Raw genomic sequence first — 25,529 nt, forward strand, 5'->3', positions numbered from 1 at the left:
ACTAAGAGACATTAAACCTGTATTTTATTTAGATGAATACGCATCAAAAAGGCAACATTTATAAACTTTTTTTTTTAAATATATCCTAAAATCAGTGTACAAAAGCATCAGCATTAAAACCAAGTTGCACAAGCAGCCATAAGTTGTGTTGAGCTGAAACGTATTGATGCCGGTAGGAACAGAGGCCAGTCTACAGACCAGCTTTATTAAAGCCAAGAAAGGCAACATTGCTCTGTATACACTGCACAAACATCCATACTGAAAATGGAAAATAAAAGGGTATCACATTGGCAAACGTACTCATAATAGTTTCTACTGCAAATTTATCACCAACATGGAAATATGGAGTTAGATTTTTAATATGCCTAGAATTCAATTTTTGCTTGTTTTTTTTAAGAACATTTGCCACTGCTGGGTTGAGAAACTACAAGCTAAAAACAATGCTACACACCGAGTTACAGTATAAACAAACTTTAGCAAACTGCTAAAAAAAAGTGTAAAGTGACAGCAAACATGATGTGCCTACACATACCTTTATTTTTCTTCCAAAACACTTGGAAACCTGAAACACTGGGCACTAATTTTGTTTTAGGCCCCTTTCACACGAGGTGGATCAGTAATGATCCGCCTCCTTATGCTCTGTTTGCTTAGCGGGGATCGCTCTGTTGATCCCCGCTGAGCTGCCAGATGACAGGGCGGTCGCTGCAGTTTCTCCGCTCTCCCCTATGGGGGGATCGGATGAACACGGACCGTATGTCCATGTTCACCCGACCCGCAGACTGAAGGAAAAATAGGGTTTTCTTCTGTCTGCAGAATCGGATCTTTGCGGAGGCGCACGAGATCGGGTGTGAGCGGATATTCATAGGGACCAATGTATGTCCCTTTTTCATTCGCAAACGGATGGATGAAAAAGCGGACATACGGTCTGCACGTGTGAAAGGGGCCTTAATGACCATTGCTTTTGTATTATCATCATCATGTAAATACGTACAAAAACGAATGTCTCAATCTAGTTACTAAAGATAACATGCAGTATTAGATTCTGGTACACAATGGCTTTGCATTTGTTCCACAAAGTTTATGGGATTCCTCACAAGAGCTCCGTAGTTTGTCAAACTTATGAGTAGGGTTGTTTCCAGGGCTATTCATTTTACATGCCAGAATCAAAGCTGTGGCCCAACCTCGTCCTGCCTGACGTACCTCGCTACTGGTCACAAGAACATAACTTAAAGTGATTGCAAACATCATTTAAGAATAAATAAAATAACAAACATGTTATACTTGCATGCTCTGTGTAATGGTTTTTCAGTCCATTTAACATGGTTTCCTAGGGTCACAGCTATGCGTTTTTCATCCGGTATATTTCTGGAAAGGGTCAGGGACGTTTTTTACCGCAGGAAATTGCGTGCAATAGACTTCAATGCATCCACACCAAAAAACGCAAGCTACTGACAGCTAAATGTAAAGAAATAATTGCAGGCAATAAAAATAAAAATCACTGTAAATCCGCCGCAATGCCGATAACACCATTTTCGCATTTAATGTTTCCGCGGCAGCAATTTTTGTGCATCTCTAGTGTATACACAGTGGTAAATGACTGCCCACTCCCTTCCTCTTCCTCCATGCCTGCTAACCAGCTAAACACAATGGGGGTTGGATATTACATGTTGATTAATGGAGGGATCACCTCCCTCTTATTCCAAGACACAGGCTGGAGGGGTGTGACACAGCCTGTGACTGGCAGGAATCCACCCACACCATGTTACTGCCAAAAAATAATAAAGATTTAATTTCAAATATATATTTGTATGTCAATTTAAAACTATTAATTGATTTTTTTTTTGATTACTCTGTATTCCAAAGCCATTTCGAAGCCTTCATACTGAGAATCTGAAGGTTTGGGTCTTCTGGAAGAAACTAATATGTATGTGCAAGCCTGCTGTCACTTTACCAACATTAAAATAGTGTCTAAAACTCTTTAAAATTGATGTATTCCCCAAAAAATGAAGTCAGTTTAAGTGAATTAAAAATCATATACACCAATATGCAAGATACAACTATGCAAAATGAATGCAAGCACTACTATTAAAAATCTTCTTGGATTAATTCAATTTCTTTCAGTCTTAAAAGGAGGTGTTGTAATCCACACACGATTTCAGCAGGGGGTGGACAACCTATCAAGAACAATCTGAGACTTTCAGGGAAGATATGCTGACAATGGCCCAGATTCAAGAAGCACTTGTGCCCGCGCAACCATAGGTTACGCAGCGCAAGTGCTTACTTGCTCCGGTGTAACGAGTGCTCCTGATTCAGGAACCTCGTTACACCGACTGCAGGCTAAAATCTGCGCGGCATAAGGCTCTTATGCCTCGCAGATTTTAGGCTGCATTCTTGCGGGGGCCGCTCCCATTGTGTATCAGCGTGTAGTATGCAAATTGCATACTACCACTGATTCACAAGCTTGACCCCGGCGGGATCATTTAACTTGCGCGCGCTTACGCCGGGCAAATTTGCCGGCGCGCCCTCGCAATTCACGGAGCTACTGCTCCGTGAATCGAGGGCAGCGCAAAATATTTGTGGGGGCGCAGGGCAAAATCGTTGCCCTGCTCCCCTGCAAATATCGCGCAATTCTACTTGAATCTGGGCCATTATCAGCAGGAATGGCTCAAAAAATGTTAGCTGCCATGTTAGCATTTGGGCTACTTGGCTCCCAGGATTTTCCAGCACTGATCTCGGGTGCTGTTCCAGACTTCTGCTCTTATTTATTGAAATAGAGTGCAATGTTCGGCGACATGCACCAGCTAATTTCATAAATCCCCCGTTTAGGGATGTTTGTTTCATACTATAGCTTACATTTTAGATCATGTTGATAAAACATGTATTCCTGTTCATATATGCTACATAAATACCCGGATGATAAACTTGCCTTGCTTCCACAGCAGCTATATTAGATAATGGAGCATTTGTGACACTTTTGGTACACATTTTAAAACCTTACTTATAACACATATAAATTTTCATTTTTTTTTTTTTTAGTAACATGAAGGAAACATACTTTATATTTCCATGAATACTTTAAAACTGCATTTAAGAAAAAAAAGTGTTGCAGGTTATGATAGATGGAATTATACCCATAAAAAGCCTAATAAATATCATTACATCTACATGGAAGTCAATACTCTGTGGCATTGTATTCTCCCAAACACAAGACTGTTAAAGGCATGATATCCAGTCACAATATATGGCACATTGAATGAAGCACACATACAAAAGCCACAAAGTCACTCCACATTTGAGGTCTTCTTCGTGGTGCAGGAGGTGGGACCTGCAAACACGCTGCATTTTTCTCAAAGTGCTTGTCGCTGACACTATGGATATGTATATACAAAAGTTTCCCTCTGAGGGGCAGAGTTATTTGCAACTGTATTAAGCAATATCTTCGGTTATAAAATACGAGTATGCAGGGACCCTACATGATAGTACAGAGATATTTAAAAATAATTCAAACAATAAAAACAGTCTTCTCCCTCAGAAAGCAAGCATCCGAGAATGCAAGCAAGCAGCAAGGTTCCCGTCACAGTACACGACTGATCAGTGGTAACAGAGGGAGGTTTTCACATCTGATCCTGAAGGAACTGACCAGACACTGAACGCATGTAACCATTCACTATTATCTCTTAACCCACCCTTGTAGATATTTCTCATGTTCATTTAAAAACTGGAGAAAGTGTAGCAGCACACAATGTCTACAATGCATCCTTCACAGAGTGGTGAACATGCCATGGCTCTTGGTATTCATGGCAATCAGATTTTGTGCAAATGCCACCACTGGAGTGATTTAGGGCAAGAGAGTTATATGGGAAAGGAAAAAATAAAAAAAAAACCTCCCCATCTTGAAAATGGTTGGATCAAAACAGAGAAGACGTGTGGGGTGATGGTATGTGTGTGTTAATGAGGGGAGGTATATTATATACAGATATAAAAAGATTTTAGCTTTTCACAGCCTCCTTTTCTTTGCTTTCTGTATCCTCTGGATAGGCATGCCACGTCAATCTCTCCTCATAGAATGCAATAACTATTTGTGGACATTTCACATTGGCTTCTTTTGCTAGTACCAGATCGGCTTCATCAGAATCTTTCCTATGAAAGAAAACATGTGTTAATGATGCAGTACAAAAATGGCAATTACCGTATAATAAAGTCCTTTAACCACTTCCTTCCCTCCCATTGTCATACAATGGGAAAAAAGTAAATATTATTGTGTTTTTTTCAAACTTGTCACTCTTGTTTTGTTTCTAGCGCAAGAAATAAAAACCGCAGAGGTGATCAAATACCACCAAAAGAAAGCTCTATTTGTGGGGGAAGAAATTATAAAATCATTTGGGTACAGTGTTGCATGACTGCGCAATTGTCAAAGTGCGACAGCGCTGAAAACTGAAAATTGGCCTAGGCAGGAAGGGGGTGAAAATGCCCTGTATTGAAGTGGTTAATTTACTATGTGCAAAATGACCATGGGTGTGCATATACAAATTTTCCTGGGTATCGAAACTACACAATATTACCAAAAGTATCGGGACACCTGCCTTTAAACGCACATGAACTTTAATGGCATCCCAGTCTTAGTCCATAGGGTTCAATATTGGATTGGATCACCCTCAGCAGCTATAATAGCTTTAACTCTTCTGGGAAGGCTGTCCACAAGGTTTAGTTGTGTTTTTGGGAATGTTTGGCCATTCTCCCAGAAGAGCATTTGTGAAGTCAGGCACTGATGTGGACAGGAAGGCCTGGCTTGCAGTCTCCGCTCCAATTCATTCCATAGGTGTTTAAATCGGGTTGAGGTCAGGGCTTTGTGTAGGCCAGTCACGTTCCTTCACCCCAAACTCGCCCATCCTTGTCTTTATGGACCTTGCTTTATTGCAGGTCACGTGATCGCTGTAGCTTCCCACAGTGATGCACAGACCTGACGATGTCCAATTTTGGGGCATGCACATTATGACAGGTGATGACGTTGCCGCAAAGCATCTGGGTACCCATAGCAAAGAAACGCCATCAGGAACAACTGCACGCATCACTTCCTCCTCTTTGCCCCAGCCGATTGCAATGGCGGATGTACCTGTTACTGACTACAGAAGATACAGGTGCGCTGTGCAAAAAGTACCTCCAGTGTGATGACATAAGGTGTAAACTGATGCTAGCATGGATCCGCAGACATGCTTATTTGGTCAGTTTATTCTGAGGAGGTGCGGCAGAAGCAAGATCAACCAGGTGAAATGGAACATCGGCAGAGACATTTTATGACGGGATAAATCACATTTCAGCAACTTAAAGTGGAAGTTCACCCAAAAATAAATTTCTAATAATGCCTTGAGCTGACCGGTTATTCTGTGAGGATGCTGCTTTTTTTTTTTTTTTCATACATACCTTGTTAGCGGTGTTTCATCCCTCGGCTTCCGGGTACGATTCTAGCGGGGCTGGGCGTTCCTAGTTGATTGACGTTCCTCCGACCGGCGCATACTGCGCGTCACGACTTTCCGAAAGGAGCCGACTCTATACGGCTTCTTTCGGAATGACGTTCGGCTTCTTTCGGAAAGTCGTGACAAGCAGTATGCGGCGGTCGGAGGAACGTCAATCAACTAGGAACGCCCAGCCCCGCTACAATCGTACCCGGAAGCCGAGGGATGAAACACCGCTAACAAGGTATGTATGAAAAAAAAAACAGCATCCTCGCAGTATAACCGGTCAGCTCAAGGCATTATTAGAAATTTATTTTTGAGTGAACTTCCACTTTAAAGAGCCAGCACAAGGTTTTGGTTTTTTTTGTGGCTTTTTTGGGTTACAAACATTTTAAGGCGAGTGAGGAGAGCAAGATCTAACATTTATTCATTTTCCCAATCTGTTCAGGCTAGCATGGATTTATGCCAGTCATAGACAGAGCGATTTTCTTTTCTGCAACCAAGGGTTGATGGGGGAATCCCTCCCATGGAGCCATTGTCTTCTCCCGGCAGGGGAGGGTGGGGGAAGCCATCCCTGCCAGGAGAACACAGTTATTATAACAGCCTCTAACAAAAAATGCATGTAAAATCCTACAGGCTGGTTGTACCCAAGTTGATCGATCAACTTGGGTACATTCAGCCTGCCCATACATGGTTCGAATCTCAGCCAGTCTCTGCTGAACTGGTCGAGATTCAAACCGTCTATGGCTGGCTTTTCAATTGTATCCTATTTTTTTATCTTAACTTCTCACTAAACCATAAACTAACGCTAAATGAAGAAAATATAAACTTGTACCTACCATTTCATGAGAAACATAAGCTCTCCACAAGAATCTGTAGCACCAATAATCTTCTCAGGTTCAAGACCCCTTTCAAAACCCCGGGCAATATCATTGCTCTAGGCAAAACAGAAAAAAATTTAATCGTTGCTCTTAAAATACAATGCCGGCTCACCGTAAAAACATTTCATTCATTTCAAAGTGACAGATTATTTCTAACATTTTTCATGTAAACAATGCAAAATAGTTTTTCAGAATTTAATAAAAAAACAAAAACATTGGAGGTACCCTGTTTCCGTGGCAGGTCCTCTTTTATCCATCCTATGATAACTGACTGCCTTGTTTGTCCTACACTTCAGGATATCTTTGATATCTGTAAACCTGATTTAGTTTGTAGGGTGTAAGGTTTGATCTCTGTATTAGTGATATGGTGACCTGTCCCGAGTTGGTGTCTATATGATATTGTTCTCTGTACATGCTTACTTTTTATTTCCTTCTAATAAAAGCGTTTGTATTAAAAAAAAAAAAAAAAAAAAAAAAAAAACATTGAACATAAATGACAAAAAAATTACTTGACTGCAAAAAGATATTTGACTAACAGCAGAGGTGTGCTTTGCTCATGCAGAATCTTGTACTTCCAAATATAGAGGAGCATGCAAAGGCACTGGTGCTTGCTGATTAGCTCAGAGCTGTCACATGTGGGAGGGAAGAATGTCCGCTGACCTATGTAAGCACTTACTGAAGGCCGTTGATTCGGGAGAGCAGTGAGATGATAAGCAAATGGCCTTAGCCACACACAGATGGCCTTAGCTTGATGTGATATGAATGAGCGTTTTTGGCATTTTAACATTGTGAGTGTGGATTTTATACATTTTAAATAAAAAGTGTGAAACACAAATATACTATGAGAATCACTTGTGCCCTCTTTGCTTTCACTTCCAGCGATACCTGCGAACAAGTGTGCTGATCGGTGCTGAGATTGGACTATTATGCAAGTTTTGCCAATCAGAAATGAGAGGCAATAACTAGTGGTGAGTGAGGCAGCATGCGGGGAGTGAAACACATTACTTCACTGGTGGTGATTTAAAGTTTACTACAAGCAAGCATTTATGGGCTATTATAAGGACTGTCAATTACTAGTGCATTGATTATTGTATTTATCTGCGTATAACACGCACCCTAACTTTAAGAGTTACGTTTCAGGAAAAAACTTTCCAAAGCCCCCTGCGTATAACACGCAGGCACAGTTTACCCTCTATTTTTAGGGTAAAAAGTGAGTGTTATACGCCAATAAATACAGTATGTCGATTGTTTACATGCACTCTTATCACTGGGAGGTTTTCAGGCTAAGTGCTGATGTAGTGGTTACACTTTACTCTGAAGATGAACTGAATGTATTTTGATTAAGCAGATGCTGGTTAAAGTTTACATTTACAAATCAATTTAATGATGTTAACTAATGTGTTGCTTTACTTTCCTCCAGGAGCGCATAGTATTAAGAATACTGGAATTTAGGTACATGAAGAAAACTGTTCCGCTTTAAAATCTCTAAATTACACCCAAATGTGGAACTTCCGCTCATTGTACTGCTCCCCCTCTGGGGGGGGGGGGGATAGGGTACCTGTCTTTCACAGGTATCCTGTTCCCATTTCTGGAATACTCAGCCACACTTATTGACGTCACCGCTGGTGCTCCCTCCTTCTCAGCCAGGTCAGTAGGAGAGGGGAGCGGAGCATCGCACATGCACAGTAGGGTTCCAAGCATGAAGCCGTAAGGCTTCACTGCCGCGTTCCATTACTCGCAATGGAGGTGGGATGGAACCGACAGCTGATGGAAACATCCGACATCGCTGGACCCTAGGACAGGTAAATGTCCGATTATTAAAAGTCAGCAGCTGCAGTATGTGCAGCTGCTGGCTTTTTAAATTTTGCAGTGGTAGGCGGACCTCCGCTTTAAGTCCAACATTGGGCAGACACCCCTTTTGGGTTTAAGGTCTGTGAATAGGTTTGAATAGAAACCCATCTTCTCAAGGAACTGGTACAGCCACTCCTTGTGTCTGAAGGTGCAAGGCCGTCATTAAATCTGCTCTGATTTGGTTTGAAGCTGGCAGATTGGAAAGTAAAAAGCAAGGATAGGCAGAGATAGAAACTCTATTTTGCACCTCTTTGAAATGATAGCTTGAAGCTATACTCAGATGTTTCCCACCCACAGGAGTGGGGACACCCTTTGACTGTGACAATGGCTTCTGGGCAAGCTTAGTGGACTTCAAAATCCAGTGAGGTGAATGCCTGGGGAAAGCAAAAAAAAAAAAAAAGATCTCTTTCGCTGAGCAGAAGTAGTAGCTGTAGAAGTAGGAGACTTTGGCTATTTCTTGTAGGATAGCAGCACCTTTCGTGACTTCTTTAATACATTTATAAAGGAATTCCCCGGATTGGTTTTCACTGTCAAAAGGCATGCCAAGATGAAGCTTCTTACAAGCATGAAAAAACCTGAGCCTTGGACCATACACACAACCACCTTGACAAAAGAAAACATCACATCGGAAGCCCTCTTTCATGTCAGAGACCCTTCTAAACATTATAGCACCCCATCACAGAGCCCCCAATCACACAGTCCACCTCCCAAATAACAGTTATTCACATCAGAGCCCTATCTTATGACTCCAGCAGCGTGGCAGATGGCGAGAGTCGGAACAGATCTAGAGGAGGGGGAGGACTTCAGTGATCTCCTGAAAAAGCTGTGCGTCACCCTGCATTCCGCCTGCCGTGGATAAGCGCAATGCCATGGTGCAGGTGGGGCAGCTGCCAACACCATAACAACAACTGACACCCTGCATCCTGGACCTAGAGAACCATTGGCTGTTATGGTGCTTGCGGGTGAGCCCCCAACACCATGGTAACTCATGACACCAATACAGGGGAAACTAGGTCCTGTGCTCCTGGCACTCTGGTGGAACCCAATCAACTGTGGCAACATCACTTTAATATACCAATCAGCAATACCCCTGGAAATGGGAGAAATTAGTTGGAGTGGGAGGATTCAGGTGAGATTTCCTCTGTCTGGATCAATGAAGGTTACTGAAATGTCAGTGTGTGGCTACAACGTTTTGTTTTTTTCTATGGATGAAGCGAGTGGACAGTCTTTAGCAAACCTTGCAGCCCAGGGCTCTGTGTGTGCCAGTTGAGGCTTATGAGCAGTATTATTCTCTAGTAAACCAGTTGTGATATCACTAGCGAGAATGGCAAAGGGTGCAAGCATTGGACAATTACATGGGGAAGCAACCTTTGGTATAGGAATAAAATCTGCGGGTACTGAAAGCTGTTAGCCTTACCTCTCTCCTCTTTTTGGCCTTAATGTCCTCATTCCCAGCTTTTCTTTTAGTTGCTTCTGCCTTAGGTTTTGGCTCTCCCTCTTTGGGTTTCTTGTATTTTTTTAAGAATTCAGAAATCAACTCAGGACAATCCAAATTACCCTCTGGCTCCCACGTATTGTGTTCTCTTAAATAAAGTACAAAAAATGTTCAATATCTTTATAGTAACTACATTTCAATAAGGTAATATCAATAAAAGATGACTTGTGGGTGGGAACATTTTTGCAATGTACACCAGTCTCCAAATACACCAGTGCCATATTATAAATGTATCACCACTGGTTGACAATCCTCTGCCTAATAAGCCACACTGGAAAAAAAAATGCTCACAATTTCTCAAAACTTCAACCTTCAACTGTCAATTTTACTTTGATCATGAAGTATTGGAGTGGAAACCGCACTCTACACAGAACACACACACACAACACTGAAGAAATTACACTTTGCTACAATGTAAAGTAGTGAGTATACAGCTTGTATAACAGAGTAAATTTGCTGTCCCTTCAAAATAACTCAACTCACAGCCATTAATGTCTAAACCGCTGGCAACAAAAGTGAGTACACCCCTAAGTGAAAATGTACAAATTGGGCTCAACGTGTCAATACTTTGTGTGGCCACCATTATTTTCCAGCACTGCCTTAACTCTCTTGGGCATGAAGTTCACCAGAGCTTCACAGGTTGCCACTGGAGTCCTCTTCCACCCCTCCATGATGACATCACAGAGCTGGTGGATTATAGAGACCTTGTGCTCCTCCACCTTCTGTTTGAGGATGCCCCACAGATTCTCAATAAGGTTTATGTCTGGAGACATGCTTGGCCAGTCCATCACCTTTACCCGCAACTTCTTTAGCAAGGCAGTGGTCGTCTTGGAGGTGTGTTTGGGATTATGTTATGTTGGAATACTGAAGCCCAGTCTCCGAAGGGAGGGGGATCATGCTCTGCTTCAGTATGTCACAGTTCATGTTGGCATTCATGGTTCCCTCAATGAACTGTCGCACCCCAGTGCTGACAGCACTCATGCAGCCCCAGTATCTGGTTAGGTCCACTTGTACGTTAATTTGTTTATTTAGAGTGCAGCTATATTTGTATTTCTATTATTGATCTGTACAGGCTGCAGGCCATGGCTGTGTACAGAAATATGCTGAATTGTGAAAAGTGTACAGCCCTGTGTACCTCTGTGACTGAACCCTTTAATTTACCCAAATGCGTTCACTTATAAGTTCAACTTTAATTTAAACAACTTGTATGCTTAGTTAATTGGTCCATTATGCTGGTAATTAAATTTCTTTACAAATAACTGCCCATAGTTTACTTTTCTTCTATTATTTACACAATACATCTTAGAAGTTTATATTGTAGATTGACTGCTTTGTCACGTTTCCTGTTTTGACCATGATACCAAAATACCCAAATCTAGTGACATGACTAGTTAAAGAGGAACTTTAGAATACCGTGTTCAGTTCTTGAGATCTCGCTTAGGCCCCTTTTACAATTGGGCGGTAGGTGCGCCGGCGGTAAAGCGCTGCTATTTTTAGCATCGCTTTACCGCCAATTTCACAGCACTATTCGGCCGCTAGCGGGTCGGTTTTACCCCCCGCTAGTGGCTGATAAAGGGTTAAAGACCACCACAAAGCACCTCTAGCATTGCCGGCGGTATAGCCGCGGTGTCCCATTGATTTCAATGGGCGGGAGTGGTGGAGGAGCGATATACACACTGCCCCAATGATGCAGCTAGCGCACCGCTCCAGTGTGAGAGCCCTCAGGGTTTTCACACTGGAGACACAGCAGCGGCTGTTTAGGGTCGGTTTGCAGGCGCTTTTTTTAGCGCAATAGCGTCTGCAAACTGTTCCAGTGTAAAAGAGGTCTTACAAAAAGATATTGATAAAATAGAACAAGTCTAAAGAGCAACTGCATTCTGCTCACATAATTTGTAATAAAAACCTCTTTGCCATTCTGAAGCTTCTCTCCAACCACTTTGCATATTATTGTATATATACTGTGATTCTGTACTTGCCAAATATGCTGCAGAAATCTCCCTCCACCAAGTCTGGTTGCATCCATTTTAACCGTGGGCAGCTGAAGCTGCTGCCTGTTCACTTCCTGGATTTACACAGAGGCACACCTCCAGCTCTGCAGTTCTCATTGGCCCTGTTATGACTCATTCCCCCTCCCTTCCTGGCAAACTCTCACTAGTTAGAGAGAGAGCTGTGCATGATATCTTTAGCCCGTGCTTATTGCTAGACAAGAAACAGGAAGTGGGCTGTATAAGGTATTTTACTGGCAGAAAAAAATAGGATTTTTATAACAGCTTACCTGTAAAATCCTTTTCTTTTGAAGTACATCACGGGACACAGAGAAGCATAGTAATTACTATGTGGGTTATAGAGAGTACCTTCAGGTGTGGACACTGGCACGCCCTTAAGGCAAGAAGTTCCCTCCCCTATATAACCCCTCCCATACCGGGAGTGCCTCAGTTTTGTAGCAAGCAATAAGTGTCCCAAATACCCCAAAAGAGGGGCGGGTGCTCTGTGTCCCGTGATGTACTTCAAAAGAAAAGGATTTTACAGGTAAGCTGTTATAAAAATCCTATTTTCTTTATCGTACATCACGGGACACAGAGAAGCATAGTAATTACTATGTGGGATGTCCTAAAGCAATGCTATGAGGGGAGGGAGACCCCAAGAAATAAGCCGGGCGCCATCAGACATGAGGAATCAGACTGCAGCCTGCAGCACACTGCGCCCAAAGGCGCTCTCCTCATTCTTTCTTATGTCCAATTGATAAAACTTAGTGAAAGTATGGACAGACGACCATGTCGCGGCCTTGCAGACTTGAGCCATGGAGGCTTGATGATGCACTGCCCAGGAAGTACCCACCGCTCTAGTGGAATGTGCTTTAACCTTAAACGGGGGAACCTTTCCCCTCAAGCCATAGGCTTGAGTAATGACCTGCCGAATCCATTTGGAGATAGTGGACTTCGACGCTGCCTGCCCACATCTGGGACCTTCTGGCAGGATAAACAATGTATCAGTTTTCCGGACCTGAGCAGTAGCCTTAAGATAGATCTTAACTGCTCTTAATACGTCTAGCGTATGTAAAGACTTCTCCCTTGCAGAACTAGGTTCTGAGAAAAAAAGACGGGAGAACAAGATCCTGATTCAAATGAAATTTTGAAACAACTTTAGGTAGGAAAGCCGGGTGGGGCCGTAGGACCACTCTATCCTTATGGAATATAAGGTACGGTTCCTTACAAGACAAGGCCGCCAACTCCGAAACCCTCCTGGCGGAGGTTATGGCTACCAAAAATATCACCTTCCTGGTCAGAAGGACCAAAGGAATATGAGCCAAGGGCTCAAATGGTTGTTTCTGTAAGACAGAAAGGACCAGATTCAGATCCCATGGACACAAGGGAATCTTGACTGGTGGACTAAGCCGGATCACACCTTGCACAAAGGTTTTGATCAGGGAATGTGTAGCTAGTGGCCTTTGGAAAAAAATCGATAAGGCCGAGATCTGGCCCTTAATGGTGCTTAGGGCCAACTTCATGTCCGCCCCTAACTGCAGAAACTCCAGAATTCTGCCAATGAGATACCTCCGGGGATGCCAACCCCTGGTCTCGCACCAGGCCACATAAGATTTCCAAACTCGGTAATAGATAAGTCTGGATGCCGGTTTTCTGGCATTAATCAAAGTAGATGCCACCGCATTAGAGAGACCCCTTTTCTTTAAGATATGGGACTCAATAGCCAGACCGTCAAATTGAGAGACGGTAAGGAAGGATGGAATATTGGCCCCTGGGACAATAGGTCTGGCCGAAGCGGCAGGGACCACGGTTGCCCCACGGACATCCTTACAATGTCCGCGAACCAGGCCCTTCTGGGCCACGCTGGAGCCACCAGAATCACTGGTCTTCCTTCCGACTTTACCCTGCGAAGAAGACGGGGTAATAATTGCAGCGGAGGAAACGCATACATTAGGGAGAACTGATCCCATGGGAACACCAGTGCATCCGTGCCGTAAGCAAGTGGATCCCTTGTCCGGGACAGAAAGTTGCCCACCCTTGCATTGAACCTCGATGCAAAGAGATCGACATCTGGTGTTCCCCACCTCTGACAAATGCTCTGGAAGATGTCGGGGTGAAGAGTCCATTCCCCTGGAAGCACCTGTTGGCGGCTTAGGTAGTCTGCTCGCCAATTGTCTATTCCCGGAATGAACACTGCAGATATGCATGGGACATATTTCTCTGCCCAGGTCAGGATTCGATTCACCTCTCTTTGGGCTGCACGACTTCTTGTGCCCCCCTGGTGATTTAAGTATGCCACGGCAGTGACATTGTCTGATTGAATCCTGACCGGAAGACCCTTCAACCTGTCTGACCAAGCTGACAGGGCTAGATAGACTGCTCGAATTTCCAGCAGATTTATGGGTAGAGACCTCTCGGAGGCTGACCATTTCCCCTGGAGAGACAAACCTCCCAGGACTGCACCCCAGCCTAGCAGACTGGCGTCCGTGGTCACAACCTGCCATGTCACGGGAACAAAGGACTTCCCCTTTAGCAGGTTCCGGGGAACCAGCCACCAACAAAGGCTCTGCCGGACTGACCGGGAGAGAGACATAGGGAGATCCAAGGCTTGAACCTTTTTGTTCCAAGCGGACAGAATGGCATGTTGAAGCTCCCTTGAGTGGAACTGCGCAAATGGGACGGCCTCGAACGAGGCTACCATCTTTCCCAGTAACCTCATACAGAGGCGAATGGGAGGCTGACGCTTTGCTTTGACTAGTTGAACTAGTTCTCTTAAAGCCTCGAACTTCCTTTGGGGCAGGAAGACCCTTTTTAGCTTTGTGTCTATGAGTAGACCCAAATATTCGAGCCTTTGCACAGGCATTAAGGCTGACTTGTCCAGGTTGAGAACCCAACCCATGGATTCCAGAAATTTTACGGTTCTGTGTACCGCTGAGTTTAGATCGGCCACTGACCGGTCTACTACCAATAGGTCGTCTAGATAGGCTACTATGGATATGCCTTGAGACCTTAGATAGGCTAACAGTGGAGCCAATACTTTCGTGAAAACACGAGGAGCGGTGGCCAGACCAAAAGGTAAGGCCACGAATTGGAAGTGGCGCTGATTTACCGCGAAGCGAAGCAGCTTCTGATGGTCGAGAAAGATAGGAACGTGCAAGTATGCGTCCTTTATATCGATGGACGCTAGTAGTTCCCCTCCTTGCAGGGAGGCCACCACTGACCTGATCGATTCCATCCGGAATGATTGGACCCTTAGGAACTTGTTTAAGGCCTTGAGGTCCAGGATGGGTCTTACATCCCCGTTTGGTTTGGGGACGGTGAAGAGATTGGAATAAAACCCCAAACCTTGTTCTTCCACTGGCAGCTCTCTGATTACCCCTTGGCATAACAAATGATCTAAGGCCAATGCTAAGGACCTTCTTTTGCCGAGGTCCTTTGGGACGTTCGAGGTTAAGAAGCGCGGTGGAGGAAATTCGCTCAACTCCAGCTTGTAGCCCCCGGAGACCGTAGAGAGGACCCACCTGTCTTGGATCCTGTCTAGCCAAGCCTCCGCAAACAGCTGAAGTCTTCCCCCCACCCGGCTGAGTGGGGGAGAACCTTCATAATGCTGACTTAGTTGCTGGCTTGGCCTGTGGCTTACGGTTCCAAGGTTTTTTGGAAGCCTGAGGCTGGCCCTGTGGCTTCCCACCTGCATTGAATCGTCCAGGAGGCCGTCGGAACTGCCTGTACCGGAAGTACTAGGGATAGGAGAGGAGGATCGCTTAAAGGAGGGGGGACCCCTAAACCTTTTCTTTACTGGCAACAGTGTACTTTTGCCACTGGAAATTTTCTGAATGTAAGCATCCAGATCTTCCCCAAACAAACGCTCTCCATGAAAGGGAAACCCCGCCAGTAATTTTTTACACGGGGCTTCAGCAGACCAGTTCTTCAGCCAGAGTAACCTGCGCATATGAACTAGCGAGAGAGTGAGACGTGAGGACTGCTGAATGGAGTCCTTAATAGCATCTATGGCAAAACATAATGCTCTGGGAAACTCAGCCAAATTCTGGGCCTGTTGTGCCGGCAATTCCTTTAAGACCCCTTTAAACTGGTCCTTCAAGGCCTGGCAAATCCCAATAGCCGCAATTGCAGGCTGGGTTATTCCTCTCGCCGAAGCAAAAGAGGTTTTTAATAAAGTCTCTAATCTCTTGTCTGTCGGATCTTTGAATACCAGAACATTGTCTACTGGACAGGTCAAAGATTTGTTTACGCAGGACACAGCTGCGTCAACCTTGGGGATGCCCCATCTTTTAGTGAATTGTTCCTCCATGGGGTATAAAACCGAAAACTTCTTAGGAGGAAGAAAATATCTATCTGGATGTTCCCAATCCTTGTAGATAAGCCCTTCCAGCAAGGGGTGAACCGGGAAGGAATAATTAGCTTGAGGAGCTTTTAAGGAGCCTAAAGATGAGACTGCACTTGAAGCTGGTTCTGAAAGTGGCAACTTGAAGGCCGAACGGACCATCTCAGTGAGGGACTGGACCAACAATTTTTCGGATTGCGACGCCGAAAAGGGTTCTCCCAAAGTGGAATCCTCAGAGTCCACTACTTCCAGCTGACCTTCTGCCAGATCTCCAGAGGGTAAATCAACCTCTTCTGAGGATGCATGCCCCAAATCGAGGGACTCCTCAGAGGGAGAGGGGGACCTTGTGCGTTTTTCCCTTGAGAGAGAGGATGCAATCAAGGTCGCTAATCTCTGCTCCAGACCCCCCATAGCTGAGGCCAGAGCCTCCTGTGTCACAAAAACTGGAGCAAGTGGGACAAGGGCAGAACAGGCATCTGACAGCCCTGATGGTTCACCCTGGGCCTCCTTCAATTTTTCAGGAGAGGAAGCAGCCGCAGGAGCATGCCCGAGATCCTCTGAGCCAGATGGCGATCCCTTTGCTTTTTTGCTTCTAGTCCCTGAGCCTTTAGCCATGATAAAGCTGAGGTTCTCACAATAGTTGCAACTACTTGCGAACCTATAGACCAGCACTGACGCTGCTATTTGATGGTTGGCAAGGTGCAGAGCCCACTATGCGCCTTAAGCAAATGTCACTTTCCACCACCAGTACTAAATACTGAAGTATGTGCACAAGATCTCTGTGTCCACCGTCAGCCAGAACCAGTTAGGTGGACTGGAGCATATAAGGACTAGGTGTATCACCTGACCTGCTCTGTCCTGTAATCTCAAGTCTCATAGAGAACAGCTGAGATAGACCCCCTGCGCGCATGCGCACGCGCGCGCCGCTGTTAGGCGTGCACCACGAGGCTACGCGCGCACACGTAGCCGCACGCGCGCACATGTCGTCACACGCATCTCACGGAGCACGCCGCGCACATTCGTGCGCATCGGAGCAGCGTACAAAAATTTCATTTGTGCGCGCGCGTGCGCCTAAGACACATCAATGTCGCGCGCGCATGACGCTACGCGCCATGCATGAGGATGGAACCCACAGCTCCATGTGAGAACCAGGTAAGCCAAGTGAAGCCAAACATTTTGGACAACTTTTCTCTGCTTTTAACCTGCACAGGAGGGGCTAACTACCTGACTAGAGATACCCCTCCTCCCCACAACACACAGGATCATATAGGAGAAGCACAGACAGTTAGCTTTAGGCAAACATAATGGCTCAAATAAAGGAAGGTTACTCCTAGGACCAAGTCCTGAAGCACCTTCACTTACCTGATCCAACGCTGCAGGACTCTGCATAACAGACAGTCCAATCTTCACCCATCACGGAGAGCAGCGTCTATAGACCTTCAGGGACCGGGGTCCATGGACAGGAACACCACACCCCTGGACCCATATCGCACCCTGTCAGTAAACTTTTGGTATTAGGAAATTGACCAAAGTACTGAATAACCAGGATCCAGCTCTCAAAGAGAAGCATTACAGGCCAAACCCCGTTCTTCTTAACCGGGGCCCGGGTATCGTCCACTTTGGCTCAGAAGCACTTTGGACGGATCCGGATTTCATGGAGGCTTTTTACATCCAATATGGATCCCTCCAGTGGAGCTCCTTGGAGCACATGTTCACTCGTGACCAACACCTTAGACACTGGCAAAAAACTGAGGCACTCCCGGTATGGGAGGGGTTATATAGGGGAGGGAACTTCTTGCCTTAAGGGCGTGCCAGTGTCCACACCTGAAGGTACTCTCTATAACCCACATAGTAATTACTATGCTTCTCTGTGTCCCGTGATGTACGATAAAGAAAAATGTTTTACTATCCAAAAGTTACAACAACAAGGGCAGAAGACTGAAGGTCCACTTTAAATCTACAAGAACTGTAGTTTACAGGCCAATGCCATAAAAAATGCATTTCAATTAAAGGAGTTGTAAAGCTTCCTGTTTTTTTGCATTAAGGTGAAAAAACACCTTGCACTCTTCGGCGCCCCCCCCCCCCATTTTACTTACCTGAGCCCCAAATCTCCATGGGTGCGATGCCGCGTTGCTTTCCCCCTGCTCTTGTGAACTCTTCATTGGATTATTGATAGCAGCGCAGCCATTGGCTCCAGCTGCTGTCAATCAAATCAATGACGTGGCGCGCCAGAGCCGAGTGATACACTCGGTGGCTATTTTGGCCGACTGTATCGCACAGGAGCGCGCCCACAAGCTAACCCACTTGGGAGAGCACTTCCCAGAGGGGGGTTAGCTCTTACGGGAAGGAGCCAAGGGACCCCAGAAGACGAGGATCGGGGCCACTCTGTGCAAAATTAACTGCACAGTAGAGGCAAGTATGGTATGTTTGTTACTTAAAATAAAACACATTTTAAACCTTTACAACCCCTTTAAAATTTATAGCATACTAGTATAGTGCCTTGAAAAAGCATTCATACCCTTTGAAATTTTCCACATTTTTACATGTTACAACTAAAAACAGATATGTATTTTACAACTAAAAACAGAAATTTATTTTATTGTGATAGACCAAAACAAAGTGGCACATAATTGTGAAGTGAAAGATGCGTTGCGCTATACAAGTCATTCATTCATTCATTGAAAGGAAAATAATATTTTAGCTGCAATTACAGCTGCAAGTATTTTTGGGTATGTCTCTGCCAGCTATAGAAGGTGACATTTTTGCCCATTCTTCTTTGCAAAATAGCTCAAGCTCTGTCAGATTGGATGGAGAACGTCTGTGAATAGCAATTTTCCATTCTTGCCACGAATTCCCAATTGGATTTAGGTCTGGACTTTGACTGAGCCATTCTAACACATGAATATGCTTTGATTTAAATCAGGGGTATCTATACTTTCAAAACAAAGGGCCAGCTTATTGTCCTTCAGACTTTAGAGGGGCCGCACCGCGGCCAGCTGGAGCATAAATTTTCCCGGCATTAGTGGAAATAAACATTTCCACATTTGATACTAGAGGAAGAAAAAATGCTCTATTGTTGGTATCATTGGGTGTAATAGTTCCCCATTGTTGATGTCTGTGGGAGAAATGTTGCCCCACTGTTGATGTTAGTTGGCAGAATAGTGTCTTGTATCAGAGGGAGGAATAATGCCCCAAGGGCGGGAAAAAAGGCAAGCAAGGAGTCCGGGCTGCAGTCTGGAGACCACTGATTTGAACGATTCCATTGTAGCTCAGGCTGTATGTTTAGGGTTGTTGTCCTGCTGGAAGGTGAACCTCCACCCCAATCTCAAGTCTTTTGCAGATTAACAGGTTTTCTTCTAAGATTGCCCTGTATTTGGTTCCATCCATCTTCCCATCAACTCTAACCAGCTTCCCTGTCCCTGCTGAAGAAAATCATCCTCACAACATGATGCTGCCACCACCATGTTTCATTTTGGAGATGGTGTGTTCAGCATAATGTGCAGTGTTTGTTTTCCGTCACACACAGAACTTTTTGGTCTGAAAGCAAAATGCTATTTTGGTCTCATCTGACCAGAGCACCTTCTTCCACATGTTTGCTGTGTCCCTCACATGGCTTCTGACAAACTGCAAACAGGAATTCTTATGTCTTTCTTCTTGCCACTCTTCCATAAAGGGCAGATGTGTGTCGTGCAGGACTAATAGTTATCCTGTAGACTGATTCTCCCACCTGAGCTGTGGGTCTTTGCAGCTCCTCCAGAGTTACCATGGGCCTCTTAACTGCTTCTCTGATTAACGCTCTCCTTGCCTGGCCGGTCAGTTTAGGTGGTCTGCCATGTCTTGGTAGGTTTGCAGTTGTGCCATACTCTTTCCATTTTCGGATTATGGATTGAGCAGTGCTCTGTGAGGTGTTCAAAGCTTGGGAGATTTTTTTTTATAACCTAACCCTGCTTTAAACTTTGCCACAACTTTCCCTGATCTGTCGGGTGTGTTCCTTGGCCTTCATGATGCTCACTAATGTTCTCTAACAAACCAGAGGTCTACACAGAACAGCTGTATTCATACTGAGATTAATTAAATGCAGGCGGACTCCATTTACTAATTAGGTGACTTCTGAAGGCAATTGGTTCCACTAGATTTTAGTAAGGGGTATCACAGTAAAGGGGGCTGAATACAAATGCACACCACAATTTTCAGATATTTACTTGTGAAAACCATTATTTTCCTCCCACTTCACAATTGTGTGCCACTTGGTGTTGGTCTATCACATAAGATGCCAATGAAATACATTTACTTTTTTGCTTGTAACATGACAAAATGTGGAAAAATTTAAGGGGTACGAACACTTTTTCAAGGCACTGTACATATGAAAACACAAGGTAAGTAGAAAAGGTCAGTATTACCAATCTTGTATTCCAAATTACATTAAAAAGGCCTTCCACAGATAATAACAACACACCTGATCATGCTTACTTACTCAGAAAAGCCCTTCCATTTAAGTAGGAATTCCACTTGCCCTTTCATCATTCTGCGATCAAGAACTTTCTCTACCGTGTATTCTTCTTCCTCTGAGGAAGAGGATTCATCAGATGCCTTCTTGGACTTTTTGGCCATCGCAGTACCCCTATTCGGCCTCACCGCTGTAAAAAATAAAATCACATCAATGAAAAAGGACCAAATTGACCTCTTAAATGGAAAGGTATGAATTACTTTTATCAGATGCAGGAAGAAAAATATCAAAAGGAAACCTTTTACAAAACCAAAGAATAAAAGCTTTACTGTTACCTAAACAATGGCCAGCCATACAGAGTTCGAATCTCGGCCGATTCCTGCCGAACCGACAGATTCGAACCGTCAATGGGCAGGCTGAATGTACCAAATGGATTGATCAACTTGGATACATAGCGGTTGCTATAGCCACAAGAAATAACCAGTCTTTTAAACCAGTGTTTCTCAACTTCAGGCCTCTAGGAGCCCCAACAGGTCATGTTTTCAGGATTTCCCTCAGATGAAACGGCTGTGGTAATTACTAAAGGTAGTGAAACTAATCCAATCACCTGTGCTAAATAATGAAAACATGACCCGTTAGGCCCCTTTCACACGTGCAGACCGTATGTCCGCTTTTTCATCCATCCGTTTGCGGATGAAAAAGGGACATACATTGGTCCCTATGTGATTGCGGGTGTCAGGGGATGAACATCCGCTGACACCCGTAATCGTCCGCCTCCGCAAACATCCGATTTTGCAGATGGAAGAAAATCCTATTTTTTCTTCCATCTGCAGAGCGGATTGGATGAACACAGACATACGGTCCGTGTTCATCCGCTCCCCCCATAGGGGAGAGTGGAGAAAAGACAGGGCGGTCCCTGCACAGTGTGCTGAGACCGCCCTGTCATCCGCCGGCTCAGCGGGGATATACGGAGCGATCCCCGCTGAGCTTACAGAGGCGGATCATTACTGATCCGCCCCGTGTGAAAGGGGCCTTAGGAAGCCTTGAGGGCTGGAGTTGAGAAACATTGTCCTAGACAAAAGTACGGCAGGAGGGACTCCCACATCAACACTGTCCGTGTTTATGGGGGAATAAAGCAAATTTCTTTCCTGCAACCACAGGGATGGCCAGCCTAAGAGCTGTTAAAGTGGTTGTACAACCACTTTTACCTACAGGTAAGCCTATATTAAGGCTTACCTGTAGGTGCTGGAAATATCTCCTAAACCTCTGCGATTTAGGAGATATTTAACCACTTAAGACCCGGACCAAAATGCAGCTAAAGGACCCGGCCAGGTTTTGCAATTCAGGCACTGCGTCGCTTTAACAGACAATTGCGCGGTCGTGCGAAGTGGCTCCCAAACAAACTTGGCGTCCTTTTTTTCCTACAAAAAGAAGAGCTTTCTTTTGGTGGTATTTGATCACCTCTGCGGTTTTTATTTTTTGCGCTATAAACAAAAATAGAGCGACAACTTTTTGCTATAATAAATATCCCCCAAAAATATATATATAAAAAAAAAATGTCCTCAGTTTAGGCCGATATGTATTCTTCTACCTATTTTTGGTAAAAAAAAAAAAATCAAAATAAGCGTTTATCGGTTGGTTTGCGCAAAATTTATAGCGTTTACAAAATAGGGGATAGTTTTATTAAATTTTTTTTTTTACTACTAATGGCGACGATCAGCGATTTTTTTCATGACTGCGACACTATGGCGGACACTTCCGACAATTTTGACACATTTTTGGGACCATTGTCATTTTCACAGCAAAAAATGCATTTAAAATGCATTGTTTACTGTGAAAATGACAATTGCAGTTTGAGAGTTAACCACAAGGGGTCGCTGATGGGGTTATGTGTGACCTCATGTGTGTTTACAACTGTAGGGGGGTGTGGCTGTAGGTGTGACGTCATCGATTGTGGATCCCTATAAAAGAGATCACACGATCGATGACACCGCCACAGTGAAGAACGGGGAAGCTGTGTTTACACACAGCTCTCCCCGTTCTTCAGCTCCGGGGACCGATCGTGGGACTCCAGCAGCGATCGGGTCCGCAGGTCCCGCGACCCACGGCTGGGTACTAGCACAGGACGTACCTGTACGTGCCCAGCCGTGCCATTCTGCTGACGTAAATGTGCAGGAGGCGGTCCTTAAGTGGTTAAAGCGAAGTTCCACCAGCAATTTTTTTTTTTTTTTTTTTAAAGTCAGCAGCTACAAAAACTGTAGCTGCTGACTTTTAATAAGGACAAACAATGTTTCCCATCTTATACAATGTGTGTGAGTACAGTGCATTCCCCTCAGTGCAGGTGGGGCATGGGGAAATTCTGAAATTGGATTGCATTAGTGTCTCACTGACACTTCCCTGTGCTTCTCTGCTGATGGGAAAAGAGTCAGGTGCTGGTAAAAGAGGCTTCAAGTGGCGCATGCGGCACCAGTGCCGGTGGTTGCCTACCCCTGGTCTACACCGTTTCAAATCCAGTAATACTACACTGTCTCACTCTGCTCTGCACATGCTCAGCTTCTCTGTATTTTTTAGGAACGGTTGAGTTTGTAGAACCCCGACAGCCGTAAAGCAGAATTAAACTCTCCTATCCTTAAGGGCACTTTCACACTGGGGCGTTGCCGGTGAAGCGCCGCTATTTTTCAATGGGCAGGGGCACTTTAGGAGAGGTATATACACCGCTCCTAAAGCGCTGCAAAGAAGCTGCTTGTATTACTTTTTTTAACGTCCACAAGCGCATCGCTTCAGTGTGAAATCCCTCTGGCTTTCACACTGAAGTGACAGGAGAGGTGCTTTACGGGCGCTATTGCGCCCGTAAAGCACCTCGGTTTGAAAGTAGCCTGATTCTGTCTAATCTACAACTGACATGTGATCAGTTAGGACACCAGCCATTCAATGGTTTGACAGTTGGTTGAGGACACAAGCAAATGTGACAGTTAGCAATCCCGTGAACCTCCGCTTGCTCAGCAGGGATCGCTCCGTTGATCCCCGCTGAGCTGGCGGATGACAGGGCGGTCCCCGCACACTGTGCAGGGACCGCCCTGTCTTTTCTCCGCTCTCCCCTATGGGGGGGATCGGATGAACACGGATCGTCTGTCCGTGTTCACCCGATCCGATAGAAGGATGGAAAAGTAGGTTTTTCCTCCGTCACACTTTGGCGGATCGGATGTCAGCGGGCATGTCACCGCTGACATCCGTGGCTCCATAGAGGAGCACAGAGCACCCGTTCAGGTCCGCCTAAAAAAACTGTCAGGCGGACCTGAACGGTCCCGCCCGTGTGAAAGAGCCCTAAGTGTGTTTTTTTTTTTATTATTAATGGGTTTAGTTCCGCTTTATGATTTACAGCTGGGGCCCTGAGCTTCAACAAAATGGCAGACTCCAGCAAGAAGAAACAGGAAAAATGCTGGAGACAATTTACAGCACACACAAATTTTGGTAGCATAATTATTAATGTGGACTGTATGATCCGTGCTAAAGAACATAATTATTTATCAATTTGTTATGGGTAAAGTTCCGCTCTATTAAATGATCTGCATTCTGTTATATCTTGTGTGCTCACTGTTTCTACAATGTTTTCCTTGTTTAGTCACCAATTTTGATACTTAACTACCTCTAACATTATCATGCACAACTTTTTGTTAAATAAAGGAATGAAAAAAATAATTAAATTGAGTTTGCACCGAAAAACACCCCATTTTTGACACTTTCCTCCCCAGGCTGGCCATACTCCGATTCCCCCATCCACACATTTAATGTAGAGGAATCGTTCCCGTTGTGCGATTGTATTCTGATGTCGGGAGAACACTCATCATTCATCCTAAAACCAACAGGCTGGTTGTACACAAGTCAATCAATAGATTGACTTGTGTGCAACCAGCCTGCCCATACATGGATTTAAATTTGGCTGGTTCAGCAGGGACCATTTCGATCCATGTATGGCTGCCCTCAGACTAAAGTTTAGTACACACTGAGCGGGCTGAACATAAAAAAAACTGAAGTGCTCAGGGGGAGCCCATGTACTAACGATCTAATGTTAGTACATTGATTTCCCCTGCTGAGCTATTATGTTCTGGCAGCGGGACAGCCATTGGCTGAGAGCGCTGAACGAATGCCGGTGTGCAGATCTTTTTTTGTCATTCCTCTTCAACAGAAGCCAGCTGTCGTACATACAGGCCGAATGTTGGCCAGTTTCTATTGAATTTGGTCCATGTGTACTAGGCTTTACACCTCTGTGATCCAGTCCCAGTCCAGTTGTAATGACACCCCCCAACCCCCCCAAAGAGGGTGCACCAAAGAGCATGCTGCTGGGAATGTGCCAAAGCAGGGGTGTCAAACTCCATTCTCGTGCGGGCCACATCAGCATTCTTAAAGTGGTAAACCTATTACAACCACTTTAACCTACAGGTAAGCTTTACCTGTAGGTGCAACAAATATCTCCCAAACCTAAAAGGTTAAGGAGATATTTGCAGAAAATACCGGCACCGGGGTCTACGGCGCATGCGCCGTAGACATTGGGCGCAGGCGCACTGAGTGTGGCGCTTCTAACGGTGATCATGCCGTTAGTGGCGGCACCCGTGCAGGAGTGACATCGCTGCTCTGGCCAGTCACAGCGCCGGAGCAGCGATGCCCGGAAGTCACACCGGGTATCACGGCGGCGACGAAGGTGGTCACCCAGGACCGCTGCGGGGGCTTCAAGCTCATGTAAGTAATTCATAATGAACTGGTATGCTATGCATACTAGCCCATTATGCCTTTTTTTTAAGAGAGGGTTTACTGCATGAATTTTGGCTGTTTTTTCCATTTGAATTTTTGTTGTTTTTTCATGTTTTGAATAAAGACATCCTTTTTTGAGGAGTGCGGCGATCCAGGATTTTTCTTTCATCTCAGGGTTTACATCCTCTTTATGGTTGCCCTCAAAGGGCCGGTTCTAACAGCGCCTCACCCCCCTTACATCAGATGCCAAGGGCCCTCCCCACCATCAACAGTCGAGCATCCCCCCCACCCACTATCCCTTACATCAGTACACACCCTTGCCTTGT

The 25,529-nt window shown here is 44.9% G+C and overlaps 1 protein-coding gene across 1 annotated transcript in view; it reads right to left on the reverse strand.

Annotated features, from left to right (window-relative positions):
* Window positions 1–3,055: 3,055 nt before the first annotated feature.
* CBX5 (chromobox 5) overlaps window positions 3,056–25,529 on the reverse strand; it is a 43,681-nt gene continuing 21,207 nt past the window's right edge. The window contains exons 3-6 of the mRNA XM_040340744.1: window positions 20,482–20,644; window positions 9,603–9,768; window positions 6,293–6,390; window positions 3,056–4,140 (exon numbers count right to left, since the gene is read on the reverse strand). Of these exons, the coding sequence (XP_040196678.1) occupies window positions 3,990–4,140; window positions 6,293–6,390; window positions 9,603–9,768; window positions 20,482–20,644 (578 nt within the window). The 3' untranslated portion in view covers window positions 3,056–3,989. The remainder of the gene's footprint in view (window positions 4,141–6,292; window positions 6,391–9,602; window positions 9,769–20,481; window positions 20,645–25,529) is intronic.

This window comes from Rana temporaria, chromosome 2 (genome assembly GCF_905171775.1).
Source record: "Rana temporaria chromosome 2, aRanTem1.1, whole genome shotgun sequence".
In the NCBI taxonomy this organism is placed as follows: Eukaryota; Metazoa; Chordata; class Amphibia; order Anura; family Ranidae; genus Rana; species Rana temporaria.